The sequence below is a fragment of the Dermacentor albipictus genome, chromosome 6 (genome assembly GCF_038994185.2).
Source record: "Dermacentor albipictus isolate Rhodes 1998 colony chromosome 6, USDA_Dalb.pri_finalv2, whole genome shotgun sequence".
Classification (NCBI taxonomy): Eukaryota; Metazoa; Arthropoda; class Arachnida; order Ixodida; family Ixodidae; genus Dermacentor; species Dermacentor albipictus.
This window is the reverse complement of record NC_091826.1, coordinates 73,834,763-73,851,748: the sequence shown is the minus strand read 5'-3', so window position 1 is coordinate 73,851,748 and position 16,986 is coordinate 73,834,763. Positions and strand designations below refer to the sequence as shown.

General features: G+C 50.8%; 2 protein-coding genes across 2 annotated transcripts in view; one reads left to right on the top strand and one right to left on the bottom strand.

The window, feature by feature from the left end:
* Positions 1 to 16,986, top strand: part of LOC139061205 (tetraspanin-18B-like) — a 139,623-nt gene that overhangs the window by 23,612 nt on the left and 99,025 nt on the right. The window lies entirely within an intron of this gene.
* Positions 1,062 to 5,108, bottom strand: LOC139061199 (nucleolar protein dao-5-like). The gene has a single exon (XM_070540850.1). It carries the CDS (start codon positions 4,936 to 4,938, stop codon positions 1,837 to 1,839), a length of 3,102 nt encoding a protein of 1,033 aa, XP_070396951.1. The 5' UTR covers positions 4,939 to 5,108; the 3' UTR covers positions 1,062 to 1,836.

Here is a 16,986-nt window from a genome sequence, read left to right as displayed (position 1 = left end):
GACAATCAACTCGTTCGCATGCCGCGTACGCTCGCGGCGCGACGGGGCCTGACCTCCGACGCCACTGACCGGGACGCTCTTTCCCAGCGTCGCGGCGCGTATATGTACGCGTACACTGCGGACACCGTACCCATGGCACACACGATGCGCGCGTGCCCTGTATGTCGCGCGGTATTGCGAGAGCGTTAAGGACCGACCCCGTGTCGCAGAAAATCTGGTGTCGGCGTTGTCCGTGAACAAAAAGACTCCGTATATATGTTTAGGTATATGTGTATCCCACGCCTTGCTATTTCATGATGGAGGCAAAAGGCGTAGCGCGTCAGAAACGGGACAAAAGAAGACCGCAGACGACACACACACACGTTTGCCGTCGTCTGGGTTCTTCTCGTGTCCTGTTTCTGACGCGCTACGCATTTTGCAAGCCCAGCTTGCAACTTTAGTCGACTTTCTTATATGAGATGTGGTATATGCGGGTTGTATTGGCACACCATTCTCTCACTAAAGTTACTCGCTTGTCTTACATTCTTGACAAGGTCATTCCTCGGAATTTTGAGAATGGCAGCCCACAAACAGAGGCCACGAAACAAAACACCGATAGTGCATGTCTTTTATGTTCAATCTTCTCAGACATAAATGTTTTTTTTTTCATAATACTATAACATCGCCTATTTTCATATGTTCGACCGGTTAGAGAAATAAAAGAAAACACGTCCGACGATTACGATACTCCCTAACGAGAAATTTGAGCGCAGCTGTATACGTGTTGTAATTTCGCGCTATATTGAGGCGAAGAATTTGACACCGAAATCACCGACCCGACTTGCAGTGGGCTAGTGCCGTCAGCGCCTTCGCAGAGGGAGGGGCCGTATGGGAATGCTGGAATGATGAGCGGCCTCGGAGCCAGCTGTGGAAGACGACGACGAAGGCGCGAGCAGAGGCACGAGCGCGTTCGCACGGTTATGCCAAGGGACGCCGACGCTCAACCCAGGAACGGGCACCTTAGATTGCGCTCTAAAAACTATGCTTGGAAACCTTTTCTGCAGACAATAATTGAACAACAGTAAAGATCTTTGAAGGCAAAATTTATTTCCCAGACGCGCAAGTCACGATTACTTCATAGTCGTCGTATTGGAATCTTCGAAATTCTCAAAAATTCAACTTCGAAATTCGTCTTAAAAAAATTTAATCTTTCAAATTCCGTCATATTCGATTCTTCGAATTCGAAGACAATTGTCGTCGTCGTCGATTTCACTCGCCTATACCTCTACCGCTCGACCACGAATGACGGACTACTACGGGCGTGGCGGCGCCTTTTCTTTTTGCCACCGTTGTCGGTCGGGCTCGGTGCAAACGTGCTGCTTCTTGGAGCGGCGGCGTCGGGTTCTGCTTCGTCCCCTCTTTCTTCCGTGGCTCTTCTCGGAGTCGGCGATGAACTTTCCTCGGCGGCTGCCTTTGCGCTCGTGGCCACCGCGGCCGCTGCAGGACGAGTGCCTACATCTGCCACGGCTCATTCACCCTATTAACATGGTAACTATTGCTGTCATGAAAGTGACGTGGCGAGCGGTGTCGACGCTTGACAACGTTGGCTGTGGCAGAGATGGCATCGCTTGGGCAAGACCTCCGTGATCGCGTCCCACGGCTCACCCTCCTCGCTGGTGAACGGAACGCTCACATCGGCGCCCTGTCCGTTCATCTGCGGTCTTTCTCATCTTGGCAGAAGCCGTGGCGGCGATGGGTTTCGGCGTTGCCGGCTTCGCAGACCGGGACCTCGTCGTTGGTGTAGACGGGTCTTTATCGGCAAGCCTTGCACGCGGCCGCTTGGCGGTGGTGGCCACTTCAGATGGACTGCTGCCGTCGTCGGCAGCAGCCGGCTTCCGCTTCGTCCGGGTCGTCTTGGGCGGGGCCGCTTCCTCCCTGGCAGGGTCTTCCTCCTGCGTCATGGCGGCAGAGCTGCCATCGCTCGGGGAGGAGCTCCGTGATCGCGTCCCGCGGCTCACCCTCGGCGCCCTCCGTGAAAGACCCTTGATGGTGGACGGGCCGTTCACATCGGAGCCCAGCTGGTTCATCTGAGGTCTTTCTCATCTTGGCAGAAGCTGTGGCGGCGATGGTTTTCGGCGTTGCCGGCTTCGCAGACCGGTACCTCGTCGTTGGTGTAGACGGGTCCTTATCGGCAAGCCTTGCACGCGGCCGCTTGGCGGTGGTGGCCACTTCAGATGGACTGCAGCCAATATAGGCGGCAGCCGGCTTCCGCTTCGCCCGGGTGGTCTTGGGCGTGGCCGCTTCCTTCTTGGCAGGATGTTCCTCCTGCGTCATGGCGGCAGAGCTGGAATCGCTCGGGCAGGAGCTCCGTGATCGCGTCCCACGGCTTGCCCTCGGCGCCCTCCGTGAAAGACCCTTGCTGGTGGACGGGCCGTTCACATCGGCGCCAAGTGCCAGTTCATCTGAGGCCTCTCCCTCCTTGGCAGAAGCCGTGGTGGCGATGGCCTTGGGCGTTGCCGGCTTCGCAGACTGGGACCTCGTCGTTGGTGTAGACGGATCCTTATCCGCAAGCCGTGCACGCGGCCGCTTCACGGTAGTGGCCACTTCAGATGGACTGCAGCCAATATAGGCGGCAGCCGGCTTCCGCTTCGCCCGGGTGGTCGTGGGCGTGGCCGCTTCCTTCTTGGCAGGATGTTCCTCCTGCGTCATGGCGGCAGAGCTGGAATCGCTCGGGCAGGAGCTCCATGATCGCGTCCCACGGCTTGCCCTCGGCGCCCTCCGTGAAAGACCCTTGCTGGTGGACGGGCCGTTCACATCGGCGCCAAGTGCCAGTTCATCTGAGGCCTCTCCCTCCTTGGCAGAAGCCGTGGTGGCGATGGCCTTGGGCGTTGCCGGCTTCGCAGACCGGGACCTCGTCGTTGGTGTAGACGGATCCTTATCCCCAAGCCGTGCACGCGGCCGCTTCACGGTGGTGGCCACTTCAGATGGACTGCAGCCAATATAGGCGGCAGCCGGCTTCCGCTTCGCCCGGGTGGTCTTGGGCGTGGCCGCTTCCTTCTTGGCAGGATGTTCCTCCTGCGTCATGGCGGCAGAGCTGGAATCGCTCGGGCAGGAGCTCCGTGATCGCGTCCCACGGCTTGCCCTCGGCGCCCTCCGTGAAAGACCCTTGCTGGTGGACGGGCCGTTCACATCGGCGCCAAGTGCCAGTTCATCTGAGGCCTCTCCCTCCTTGGCAGAAGCCGTGGTGGCGATGGCCTTGGGCGTTGCCGGCTTCGCAGACTGGGACCTCGTCGTTGGTGTAGACGGATCCTTATCCGCAAGCCGTGCACGCGGCCGCTTCACGGTGGTGGCCACTTCAGATGGACTGCAGCCAATATAGGCGGCAGCCGGCTTCCGCTTCGCCCGGGTGGTCTTGGGCGTGGCCGCTTCCTTCTTGGCAGGATGTTCCTCCTGCGTCATGGCGGCAGAGCTGGAATCGCTCGGGCAGGAGCTCCGTGATCGCGTCCCACGGCTTGCCCTCGGCGCCCTCCGTGAAAGACCCTTGCTGGTGGACGGGCCGTTCACATCGGCGCCAAGTGCCAGTTCATCTGAGGCCTCTCCCTCCTTGGCAGAAGCCGTGGTGGCGATGGCCTTGGGCGTTGCCGGCTTCGCAGACCGGGACCTCGTCGTTGGTGTAGACGGATCCTTATCCGCAAGCCGTGCACGCGGCCGCTTCACGGTGGTGGCCACTTCAGATGGACTGCAGCCAATATAGGCGGCAGCCGGCTTCCGCTTCGCCCGGGTGGTCTTGGGCGTGGCCGCTTCCTTCTTGGCAGGATGTTCCTCCTGCGTCATGGCGGCAGAGCTGGAATCGCTCGGGCAGGAGCTCCGTGATCGCGTCCCACGGCTTGCCCTCGGCGCCCTCCGTGAAAGACCCTTGCTGGTGGACGGGCCGTTCACATCGGCGCCAAGTGCCAGTTCATCTGAGGCCTCTCCCTCCTTGGCAGAAGCCGTGGTGGCGATGGCCTTGGGCGTTGCCGGCTTCGCAGACTGGGACCTCGTCGTTGGTGTAGACGGATCCTTATCCGCAAGCCGTGCACGCGGCCGCTTCACGGTAGTGGCCACTTCAGATGGACTGCAGCCAATATAGGCGGCAGCCGGCTTCCGCTTCGCCCGGGTGGTCGTGGGCGTGGCCGCTTCCTTCTTGGCAGGATGTTCCTCCTGCGTCATGGCGGCAGAGCTGGAATCGCTCGGGCAGGAGCTCCATGATCGCGTCCCACGGCTTGGCCTCGGCGCCCTCCGTGAAAGACCCTTGCTGGTGGACGGGCCGTTCACATCGGCGCCAAGTGCCAGTTCATCTGAGGCCTCTCCCTCCTTGGCAGAAACCGTGGTGGCGATGGCCTTGGGCGTTGCCGGCTTCGCAGACCGGGACCTCGTCGTTGGTGTAGACGGATCCTTATCCGCAAGCCGTGCACGCGGCCGCTTCACGGTGGTGGCCACTTCAGATGGACTGCAGCCAATATAGGCGGCAGCCGGCTTCCGCTTCGCCCGGGTGGTCTTGGGCGTGGCCGCTTCCTTCTTGGCAGGATGTTCCTCCTGCGTCATGGCGGCAGAGCTGGAATCGCTCGGGCAGGAGCTCCGTGATCGCGTCCCACGGCTTGCCCTCGGCGCCCTCCGTGAAAGACCCTTGCTGGTGGACGGGCCGTTCACATCGGCGCCAAGTGCCAGTTCATCTGAGGCCTCTCCCTCCTTGGCAGAAGCCGTGGTGGCGATGGCTTTGGGCGTTGCCGGCTTCGCAGACTGGGACCTCGTCGTTGGTGTAGACGGATCCTTATCCGCAAGCCGTGCACGCGGCCGCTTCGCGGTGGTGGCCGCTTCAGATGGACTGCAGCCAATAAAGGCAGCAGCCGGCTTCCGCTTCGCCCGGGTGGTCTTGGGCGTGGCCGCTTCCTTCTTGGCTGGATGCTCCTCCTGCGTCATGGCGACAGCTTCTCGGCGCACTCCTTTGATGGGCTTCAGTCCTCCGTCGGCACTCGCTCCCGCACTCTCCACGCCGTCGAAGTCAGTCTTCAGGCTGACTGGGAATGTGGTCCAAGCCAAGGCTGTTCTGTGGTCAAGCTGAACGCTGTCCTGGCCAGTCGAGCACGGTTCGCGAGCCCCGTGGAACGGCGCGTGAAGTGGTGGTCTTCTTTATCCTTCGTCGCGCCAATCTTCTTGCGCGTGTAGTGGTCCCCACCTATGCTTCTCTAACAATTTGTATACCACCGTGTAACATTGGCACATACCTGTTCTGTAGGAACGCCGTGGCCACATTCTCTATAGGTGCAGCATTTTTAGTCAGACCCTTTACCTGCCACTCCGTGGCACCGGGGCTCGAGTATCCCACTCGGGTACTGCACATTTAATTCTTCATATTTTTATAAACTCGCAAAGCATTTTAGCATTTCTGCGACGGACGCCGGCGGACGTTATACGACTAGGGGAGCCGGGACATCACAGCTAAATCGCTGTATTTAATAAATAAATAAATAAATAAATAAATAAATAAATAAATAAATAAATAAATAAATAAATAAATAAATAAATAGTTTCTGTCCCAACCCCGACCCTTGACTTATTGGAACATGTTGATGTGACAGCGCCTCTCCACTATGAGCGCCAAACAAAAACGGTAAATATCCTGTGCCCTTTCTGCACACTTACCCTGTCACAGCGAAAAGGAAACTGCATTAGACACTGTCGCCTTTGTTTGACGCTGAAGAGCAAAACACTGCCAAGGGCGCCGACTCTTTTTTGGGCAAACTTGTGCCCAGTAAAAAAGAAAGAAAGTGGCACTCCATGCATCTGCCTTTATGGCACATAGATATGATTTCACGACGGCCGCTGCCCATGCCGAATGCGAGGACACTGGCTCCGACGTGCGCGAACATCGGGGGCGCCCAATTTTTTAAACTACGCGGACAGATTCTGCAATGATAAAGAAATTTCGGTCACTGGCCAAGCCAAGGCGAAAATAACACAGAGACGTTTCGGGACGGGTCCCGAGACCTCTCTGTGTTATTTTCACCTTGACTTGGCCAGTGACCGCAATTTCTTCATCATCATGCTACCTGACCACACGAGCTTTCGTCGAACTCTTGACTGCAGATTCTGCAAGGCTTTCCTTTTCTACGCAGCACACGGCCACATCGTGTGCGCAAGCTAGGAGTTTAACCTGCGCCGATAGAAACCAAGACTCGCGAATAGACTTGTTCTCAATGACTGACAGGCAGAGAGTTTGTAAATAAATATTGAACAGGAAAGGGCTGACGGGGCAGCCCTGACGCACGGAACGCTGAACGTTAATTAACACACGCCCCCCAATAATCATACAGTTAATTATTATCCTTGTATTGGGCAGTTAACGTACACCGAGGCCACCCCTTCGGTGATTATGGAACCAACATTTCTTGCACGCTAACTCGGACTACAAAATAACGTGCGAGACACAGTCGAGAATTTTCTACAACTGAATCGTGGTATTACCCGCCGTAGTTATACGTGCCGGCACCGCGGTATGGCTGTGAAGCACGCAGGGGTGAGGAGGCTCCGTATTAAATAGGACCACCTTGGCTTCTCTAACGTGAACCCAAATCGAAGTACACGGGCGAGGGACTTACACTGCGCCCACTTTGAGGTGCGACCGGCGCGGTCGACATCGAACCCCCGACCTCCATCTCGCTGTCGCAACGCCATCCACTATAGGACACCGCGGCGGCTCCCCAAGTAGAGCTGGAGAGTAGCCAAGACGAGGCTGTAAAGCATATCGCAACATTCCACAGCAGGTCTCATTGTATACGCGCGGCTTATATGGCCATTGCACGGCCTGTAATTTCGCAGTTCCTGCTGCGGATCTAGTGCATCTTGAATCACTGACTATAGCCTCCCCGCCATTAGGGATTAAATTGTGTTCACTATGGTTTATACGTGCGTGTGTAACGAATGCTGTGACATTTTGCGTCGCGCTTGTTCTTGTCACTCCAATAATTTGAAAGTCGACCGTGCAGCTGGGTAGCAGCGTAAAAGTTTACAAAGTCAAAACACCTCCGGTGCGCGATAGACCCATCAATCAAAAAGTTTACTCGGGTCGCCACGTTGGCACAGTTAGTACTACATTTTGTGCACGATGACGCTAGTTCGACTTCCTATCCTTGGCATCGTATTTCCACGCATAGTGTAGAATACGATGCGAAATTTAAGAACCTCTATGCTTGGATTTACGCAAAACTGGAAGAGCTGCAGATGTTTATCATATTATCCCGTAGAAATTTCTTTTTATTTATTTCTGACTTTTTTTTCGGATTCTGCGTCCCGAGAATTTTTGCCCTTGGAGGTACATTGAGTATTCTATGATGTCGCAGGTGGCTGTGTATAGAAAGTGGCAAAAAGAATTGCTTGTCACTCCTTCTTCCTCTCTTTTGTTGGCAAGGTTGGGGGAGAGCGCGTTAATTGTGATATTTTTGGATCTCATAGCCCATCTCAATCGTCCTAATAATATTGAGTCTATTGACTCGTGCACCCAGAGGCTCTGTCAAAATCAATGGCTTAGTTTGGGTATCTTTTGTTCTGTTTTACGCGCGACTGACTTAAGTTGGGATCGTGCCACACTGCGTGGTTCACGCGAGTAGCACCGCAGCATCCATGCTCTTTACATGGTTGAGCATTAAAATCTGCCTAGCTACCATGGGAAAGAACAAAGATAAGAACACTTCGGCAGCTATTCCTACATTATACTGCTTCGGCAAGATCTGCCGGGTCTAAGCGGCAGGCCTACGTATACCGACATTCTCAGCAGCCAGATTTATGCGGTGCCGGCGCAGCGTACGGAAGAACACGCCTGGCCTTGAGAAAATTCGATATCCCTGGCAAGCGACATGTGTGCTCGCGGGTAGATATTTTCGATGAAACTGGCGCATTCAGCACGTGATCAGATGTTATCGCGGTACTTCCCAGACAAAAAAAAAAGGCAGCGAGCCCATACAGCCGACAGGAGTCATGGCATGTTGTAGAAGACAGTTAGCATATGCTTAGCCACGTTTAGGCTCGAAAGCTTAAATGAACAAGTGGACAAAATATTGTTCGCCTACAGTCATAGAGACCACAAGAAAATTTACTCACCCGTAGGCACACGTACAACTGCGGTAGAGGGAGAAGCAAGTTTATTTGGCCAAGGGATTCGGGCACGTATGCCCCAGGGTAGACCCTACAACTGCGGTATGTTCCAATTACAGGCGCGTACATTGACTACAAGTTGCCGCGGAGTGCAGGCAATATATATAGATTCTACTCGATATATACAAAACGGGAGGAATAAACAAAACAGCAAATGTTGTTTTCGCTACACTGTCTTCAAGAACTATCCCTTCAAGAACTGCAAGAACACTATTGCAGTGCAGTACATGCACCCAAGAACATTGCTTGTGAGCATCGAATTCGTTCATGGCATCCGACATCCGGGGAAAGTGGGGGTGGCAGTAAAGATAAAGCTGCACTTGATGTTAACACAATTATCAAAATAACGCGTAATCGTGAACGTCTATCGTTGTTTGAGACATCCATCGTTAAGCCAGCCTATGCGTCTGATCAGAAAAAGGACAACGCGAGAGAAGCTTCCTTGTCTTCGCTGCTGCTGTCATTTAAAAATTAATTTGCCGAATCGACTGAAGCGCAGGCGTTGAGTCATTTTTTTAATTGAACATGTGCTAGGAGCACCGGAGGCTAATCTCGACGAGACCCCCAGTCGAAGTTTTAATTTAGAGCGATAGCTCTAATACTCCAGGTAGAGACCCATAAAACGCCCGGTTCCGTAAATCTGACCTTCAAGCTCAGCCAAGGTCAAACTGGAAGTTAGCCTGCCATTACCGGCGGCTGCTGCGTATACGCCGCGTGAGCGCCCATATCTTGGAAGCGATCTGCGATGTGTAGAATGTGCGCCGAGTGCTGGTAGCTTCATATGCGCTGTGCTTTCAACGCTTAGTTCGCGTTGAAGCGAGACGCAGCAGGAAGGTCAATTCGCTCGCTGCTGCTGCCGGCGCCGAACAGCGTCTGTGTTCGTTCCCAAAGCAACAAAACTGCGACTTTTTTTCCAGATTACCCAATCTGCCTAAACTTGTCGAATCTGACAAATAGCTGCTGTTCTGCCATCATTTCGGAGGTGTAAATAAAGAGAGAAGGCAGGGATGTTAACCAGGGATGTGCCTGGTTGACTACCCTTCTCTGCGAGATGGGAAAGAGGGAATAGAAAGATGAGATAGAGAGACGAAAGGGAGGGCGAGGAGAGCCTGAGTAAGTCGAAGGCCTTCACATAGGCAAGTCGCCTTCAAGAAAGACAAAAGTGCCTTCACAGCTTTGTGGGCCGACGAGCTATAGGGACGATCTTCAAGAAGCACCTGCACAGACAACGGCCGATCTTCCAGTCGTTGCAATCTGACAGATAACGCTTGACTTTCTGACTGAAATCGGTGACAGTGGCACAATAAGTGTTCGATGTTCTCTTCGACGCCGCAGACGTCGCATGCAGCACTGTCGGTCATTTCAATCAAAGTAGTGTACGACTTCGTGAAAGCCACTCCCAACCACATCCGGTTTAGAACGGATGCCTCATGTCGATAAAGCCCGGGTGGAGGTCGGAGTTGGAGTGAAGGGGCGAGTTCGTGCAACCTGGTGCATATTATATTTGGGGTGTTCCACTCCGTTAAAGAGAGTTTGCGTGCCAGCTGACGAAGCTGCCTTGGAGCGTCTGTACAATTTCGGAGGTCGCATGCTGTTGCTACCAGAATAATTCCAACTGATATCCACAACTAGATTGATCTTTATAGGTAACGAAGGAGCTAAACTGCAACGGTAACGAAAGAGTTAAACCGTAAAAGGAGCGCAAGGTATTCACCAAACTTTCAAGTTCATTTTCACTTACCGTGCTCGATGTTGCATGCGTTAAAAAAAATGTCACGTCGTATTTCATCCCGAACGCAATTCCATAAGTCAAACTTTTCAAAACAGCAGCGAGAAAAAAAGTTGAAGCGCGAAATTGCTATCCCAGAATGCGTTTAGCACACTTCTGGAGGAGGCTGTTTCGGCACCACGTTGGCACTGGTCAGTGTTGCGGATGGCGATCCTTTTACCACCATGCATTTCCTGTATACACGGGAGCCAACCGGTACTGACAGCCGCACTTCCTCAGGGACCAGTTCGTACACCCCAGCAGCCTGTGCGACCACCCCTTGCCGCAGACGCGGTGTGACCGGAGGCACAGTGCCTAGACACTGCAGCGTCCCCAAAACTCGACCTGTCACGAGGGAAGAATGCAAGAACGCTCCTCATATACCACCGCGTGCCACCATACGGTTTTTACCGCGGCGTTAGACTGCACGACATTCGGGATCGGCACACGAAAAAACGCTTGCACACTTGCAAGAAATCGCGGTTAGTTGTCAAAGAAAGCTGAAGGTTTTAAAACGTTATATATATATATATATATATATATATATATATATATATATATATATATATATATATATATATATATATATATATATATATATATATATATATATACACACACACACTTATTCAAGCGTCTAGTTCATCACCAACCAAAGAGAACTATCGCGGAAGTCGACGCAGCGATTTTTTTTAAAACTTCGAATACATGTCTACGCAGTTACGACACGTGGCAAGACGTGACTCAGCGCGGTTAACTGCGCGCGGCTCGACGTGGCACACAACAGCTACTTCAAATGCGAAGTCCGCCGACATGGTCAGTGCGCAATGTTCCCGAGGCCTTGCGGCACATTTTCTGCGACTGCAGTCGATATGCATCGGACAGGCAATCTCTGACGGATGTGCTACATTTCCCGCTACTCACAACGAGATTATTAAACATTTCTACATGTCCAGAAGGGTCTTTCCACCCCCTCACCCGAAATTGAATAGGGCGCAAGCCGTTTCGCTTAGGCTCCTACAGACCAGCACATATCCGTGTCTGTGCGCTCTCCACGAGGCTTACCCCGACGTGTATCACGACGACGCCTGCCCGTCCTGCGGCCAGACTTCCACTCTACCTCACATGCTCTGGGAGTGCGGGTCAACATACCCCAAGTTCATCAAGGAGGAGTGGGACTAGCTTCTGCGTAGCCCCGCTCTAGAAAAGCAAATCCTGGCTGTCCGGCGTGCCCGCGACCGGGCCGGTGGGCTAGACCTGCCGGTCCCGACGTGGGACTAGCCGGGTGCGCGACGAGTTCGCGTGCTCGCCGGACCTACAATAAAGTTTATTCACTCACTCGCTCACTCACCACGTGACTCCATAGCCTAAAACCGCGGGACATTTGGTTGGCTTGCGGTGAAACAAGTTTCGCAGACTGCATGCATCGAAAGCGCGACTAACAAATTCTTTTTTTTTTGCATGCTACGGGCCTTTCGACAAACTTTATGATCAGTTTGAGCGTGTGCAAAGGCAATTCGTGTGTTCCACTCCGGAATAAATTTTTACTACCTGGGGTTCTTTAACGTGCACCCGCTACACGGTATACGGAAGCTTTCGCATCGCGCCCCCATCGAAATGCTGTCTCCACCGCCAGGCTCGAACCTGCGACTTCGAGCTCAACGGCGCACCGCCGTAGCCACTGCACTACCGCGGCGAGTAGTTAATTTATTCATTATTCATATCACGCAATCGCTAGCGAGTTTCATCGTATCTGCCACACAAATGCGAATTTTCCCAGTAATATTCGTCGGTCAATGCGTCCACCAGCATTTATTCTTTGGGAACTAAGCATCAACACCGTGTCTTGGCAACACTGGGTTCGCCGAGCGTGCATCGCTTCTCCTACCGCAGAATGATTCTATTAGTTTATATTATTATTATTATTATTATTATTATTATTATTATTATTATTATTATTATTATTATTATTATTATTATTATTATTATTATTATTATTATTATTATTATCATTATTATTATTATTATTATTATTATTATTATTATTATTATTATTATTATTATTATTATTATTATTATTAGCTATTAGAATGGTTCTAATAGCTATTGAGCAGAATATAGTGCTGTTGTACAAAGAGAGAGAGAGAGGGAATTCACGGGGTTCGTGACAGGGGAACTCACTTCCATCGCACTAAACACCAATTAACCGAATTCGGAGTGTCTGAGAAAACGGGAGACGGTTCGTTTATAAAGATAACAAAACTGTGTTGCTGAAACTGGTTATGATACACTCTGGGCATACACACTCGTGCTCTGTCGAACGCGACCCGTGCCTTTGCTGCCTCGCCACTGACTGCCTCTTCGGTTTCCTCCACCGCTCGGCTCTTTCGGCAGAGGTGAACTTCGCGCCGGCAATGGCGTCGCCGACCGAGCACGCGGGAACCGCGGGTCGTCTTTCTGTGGCGTCTCTCGGCGGCGCATGACATAAACACTGCGAGCGGGTGTGCGCATGTGTACGCAGCTGCCCCGTGACATTTTTGCACGGAGTGCCTGCGCTCTTTACACCGACAGGAGAGCTATGCGGGCGCTCCGAAAAGGCCTGCGGCCAATTAGCGCGAGTCGAATGCTGGCGAAAGCAGACGACGCGCGCGCAGCACAAGTCACCTTGATTAACAGGGCGCATTTCCATCGCAGCGCCGCCACAGTTTGGGCCGCAGCGAGGCCACGTTGCTCCTGGACCGCGCGGTATCCCAACTGGTTATGTATGTACCGACTAGTTACCTATGGAGGAAGGAAAAATATAGGAGGGAGCATTACGTCACGCTGCCAGCCTTGGCAAGCGAACGCTCCGTGAAGCCACAGTGGTGGCCCAAGACGTGACCTCTTGCGCCGAGATCAACGAGCAAGAGTCGAGATTTGCTGAGACGTCAGGTTCCCAGTAGCTTTGTCAGTAGTTTTTATTCGGTGCGCGCTCGTTCGGATGCCCTGCCGTGGCTATGCCTGCGGAGCGGGAACACTAAAACCAACCGCGCACTTTGACGTGCGATCACGTGTTGGGCCACTAGTGGCCCAGCAGATTTCGGCTTCAATCGCGTTGCTGTATGCTCCCTCCTGTTGTTTCCTTCCTCCATGTGGTTACCAGCGTTGTCCATGGGAAACTCGATTGAGCACTCCAACCACGTAAGACATGCATGCGGTACGTTGAACTGTAACCATAGATAAATGAGAATAATTTTCCTAACGTAACCCACCTCCTCCACTTTCCGTGTCGTAGGAAATAACACGTTTTGTGTGATGAATTTTACAGAAGTTTTAATAAATAGATGGTTAGTCCAGTGTAGAGTTTGTGTCATGGACTGGTCATGGGAGATCTAGGTGGCACATATCTAGTTACCAAACAAACCACGCGACCTGATTTCAGCCAAATCAGATCGTGTCTTACTACAATTTTTTTCTTTTTCTTTTTTTTTTTTTACAGCGAGCAGTGTCACCTCTCCCACGCATGCCGAACCGAATTTGCGGTTTGAGTTTAACTTTTCGTCTTCTTCTCTGTATCTCATCTTGCATTGGATCTATAGGGAAACCAGCCAAACGTTCACACATAGTTTCTTATATTCGAAAGTTCAGTATAACCTGGTTCTTTACAACGAGAGTCCACTCTACTATTAAATATTCGTCATTGAATTTGGCATTCGAAGCCGCCGCCGAACATTCGTACACGATGCTGATTTAAAACTTCAGTACTGAAACGAACAATGGTGAATGACGTCATCTATTTATTTTTTGCGATTATATGCAACCTATGGTTTCGCTACTATTCTTCCGTGAAAATCGTGGCGCATCACGGACAGGCCTAAGAAAGCAGGAACTGCACAACCTTTAGCGCCAAGTGTGTTGTCCGTCTGCTCGTTCACCTGCCCTTGTGCTCAACATGGTGGGCTCTTTGCTCTAACCGATCATCCACGTGCTCGAATGGAAACATTGGTAATGTCTCCGTTAGAAGAGGTACCTGTACAGTTGCCTTGCGCATTAGATGCCGTAAAGCGAAGATGTCGTAGACAAAAATGGAAAGAAATAAAAACTACGCCGATCCGACGAAACGCTTGTGTTATGTAGACGCTCGTGTTATAACGCTAAATGAGTTTTGACGTCATGTGACGTTACGTTATCGTAGATGCCATATTATAATGTTATGTCGACGTGGATGCTACGTCGATGTCATGCGCGTGATCACTGTTCGATTGCTTGTGTTGAAGCGGTACACGAGAATGAATTGATAAGGTGAATAAAGACGCTAAAAATTCTGAAGCAAAGACGGTCAAGACGGTCTGTCTTGATTATCCTTTTCTTGCTTCCTGTTGTTTTCGCGTCCTAATGGCACCGTAGGGAGTACGAACGAACCAGCCCAGCAACACTTGACGATGAGAATTGTGATCACACACCCGTCTGATCGTCCCCCGAACGACCACCGCGTATTCGAGCGCTCCGAGCCTCCATGCAGACGGCCAGCGTCAGCGCTCGCTCCACGCCCGGCCGGTCCCAGTTAGGGAAAGGCGAGACCCGCGCCTTTCCCTAGGACACCCTTGGAGGAAACCCTAGGAGGAGCTCTCTGGAAAGAACAAGAAGACAGTTATTATTCTGCGTTTCAAAAGCAGAGGGAGTTAGCAATAACAACCGATCTGGAACCTAATTAGTAATTATTATACAAAATGGCCAAATGGTGGCCTCTAACGGAGCTCTTCGAGGGAGAGAACAAGGAGCCAAATGACAGTATTTCTGCGATCCACTGCAGCCCCGTCAAGGCAGGTAGGCGAGGGACGCGGCGTTCACAGAAGCGCAATGGCATCGCGCAGCTGTATGCAGCGAGTGCACGATATTCCTTCAGCGTGAATCGAGTTGTCATTTGAAATTCCTCGAGCGAAGTGAATTACCGCCACGGTTTCAGATATCCATACACTTGACGGCTTTAATCACGCTCTAGGTAAACGCGGAGGCACTGTTAGTGTCGCGGTGCAGGCAGGAGTGGAAGTAGATGCAGGAAGAAATCCTACTATGTTTCGTTCACACAGCACAGTTCTTCTAAATAAATTAAATACTAAAAGTTGATCGGTTATATAATCTGAAGCTGCGCGCATACATGCACGGTGATATACAGAAAGGATGAGTCTGTATTTGTATACGCATACTTATCTAATAGTGAAGCGATGCAAACTGAGATATTACCAATTTCAAGTTACCCTCTGTATAACAAAATACGGAACTAAACAACTTAAGTATCTATAGCCTACGTTTTTCAATCAACACCCGCAAGTGTTAATTAGTGTGAAAGAACATATGTCGATTTCTTACTTCCAAAATGTTAAATCTTATCTGTTGTCCTGTACACCTGCATATAATATGTATGTCTTCAAGCATCATGGGGAATAGGATGTCTGTAACAAAAAAATTGTGTGTTATTAAATGACGCTTATTTCCTGTACCAAATTTTTTCCCGTACAGTGCACCCGCTATTTGCTGTATAATTTCATATGTAATGTTCACGCTACTATTCAACAGTGTATAGGTTGTAGAACCTTCGTCAGGCAGTTTTTTTTTTCCTTTCGACGTACCTTCCCCTGACCTGTAATGTGTCGAAAACGATGAAACTGAAAGGATATGAAAATGTTATGAAATTCAAACAGGCGCGGGTGTATTGAGACGTACCAAACGCAATGCTTGACGTTCAGACGTTATCAACCCTTCAGCGAAGCTACAAACGACGCTAATTCGTGCATGCGTTCATAGTTTTCTAGCTTCATGCCTTTAACACGAAACGAAACGAATGAATACAAGGCTGGCACAACCGATTGCACGAGAGCGCAAGCTGCCGACGGACATTATTCAAGCGAAGCGAATGTTTATATGTGGGGACAGGTGGCTGACGCGATCGTACACAGCTACACCAGCTACGGCACAAAAAGTTCACAAATACAGCAGCGGGTTCGACTTCCTGCCGTTCCCCAAACAGGTATAACGAAACGTTACATATACACACACACAAAGTTCTGAACTGCAGTAGGGTGCCATTACAAAGGACAGGAAAAAATAAACAAATTAAACCAAAATGTCTTTATCTAAATTTCTCGGGTGTCCTTAGCTATCGCTTAAGAGACGAGAAGGCGAAAGCCTTGTAAAGACTACTGTAATTCACCTTAATCGACCTTAGTCCATCCTAATCCACCTTAATCCTCCTAATACACTTTAGTCCACCTTAATCGACCCTAATCCACAATAATCCACCTTTATCCACCCTAATCCAGCTTAATACAACCCCTGATCAATCATTAATTAACTTTGCTAATCATTAATCATCTCTTATACGCGGCTGGACATGCATTGGTTCGCTTCTGGCCTTCCTTGGGTCGTGTTATATTTTCTGTATCTCGAAACGCGACTTGAAACGTAAGCGATCTAAGGCTTTCACCTTAGAAACATTATTTGCACTGTCCGCCGGACAGTGCAAATAATGCATATAGACAAGAGTGTTTGCACACAATTTGTACCAACTTTAGAGAAAATAAACTTGAAACTTGCAACTTGAAAAAAAAGAAGCTATAGTAAGGCACATGCAATCAAAGGGATACGTGACTGCTTCCAAGATATATAAAGGGGGTCGACCAGCGCAAGTAAAATGGAAGTTACGTTGTACGCACAGGTTTTGTACATATAGTCGAAAAAATAAAAACACCGTGTGTTTCACAGACACTGACCCCCTATTCATAAATGCCTCCGAACTTAAAGACCATGCTCCATTTAAGGGGCGCCTGTCGTGAACGCACCACAGAAAACGCAACGAGCGTCTTTGGCAAGTTTACGCCAGGCATCGTTTAGATCAAGTCAATCAGGACTTGGTAAGATACTGTAGCATAACACTGTACGCACCATAAGAGAACAACAACCATTGCGAGAGCGCCGGCGCTTGAGCTGCCGCCTGATACGTACGAAGTCGCACAACCGTCACCTTTGCCCTACCTCGTGCAGTGAATCTTATATGGATATTCATTTATTAA

Excerpts from the sequence above, each read along its gene's own strand:
- LOC139061199 (XM_070540850.1), bottom strand. The coding sequence starts at position 4,938 with ATGACGCAGGAGGAGCATCCAGCCAAGAAGGAAGCGGCCACGCCCAAG.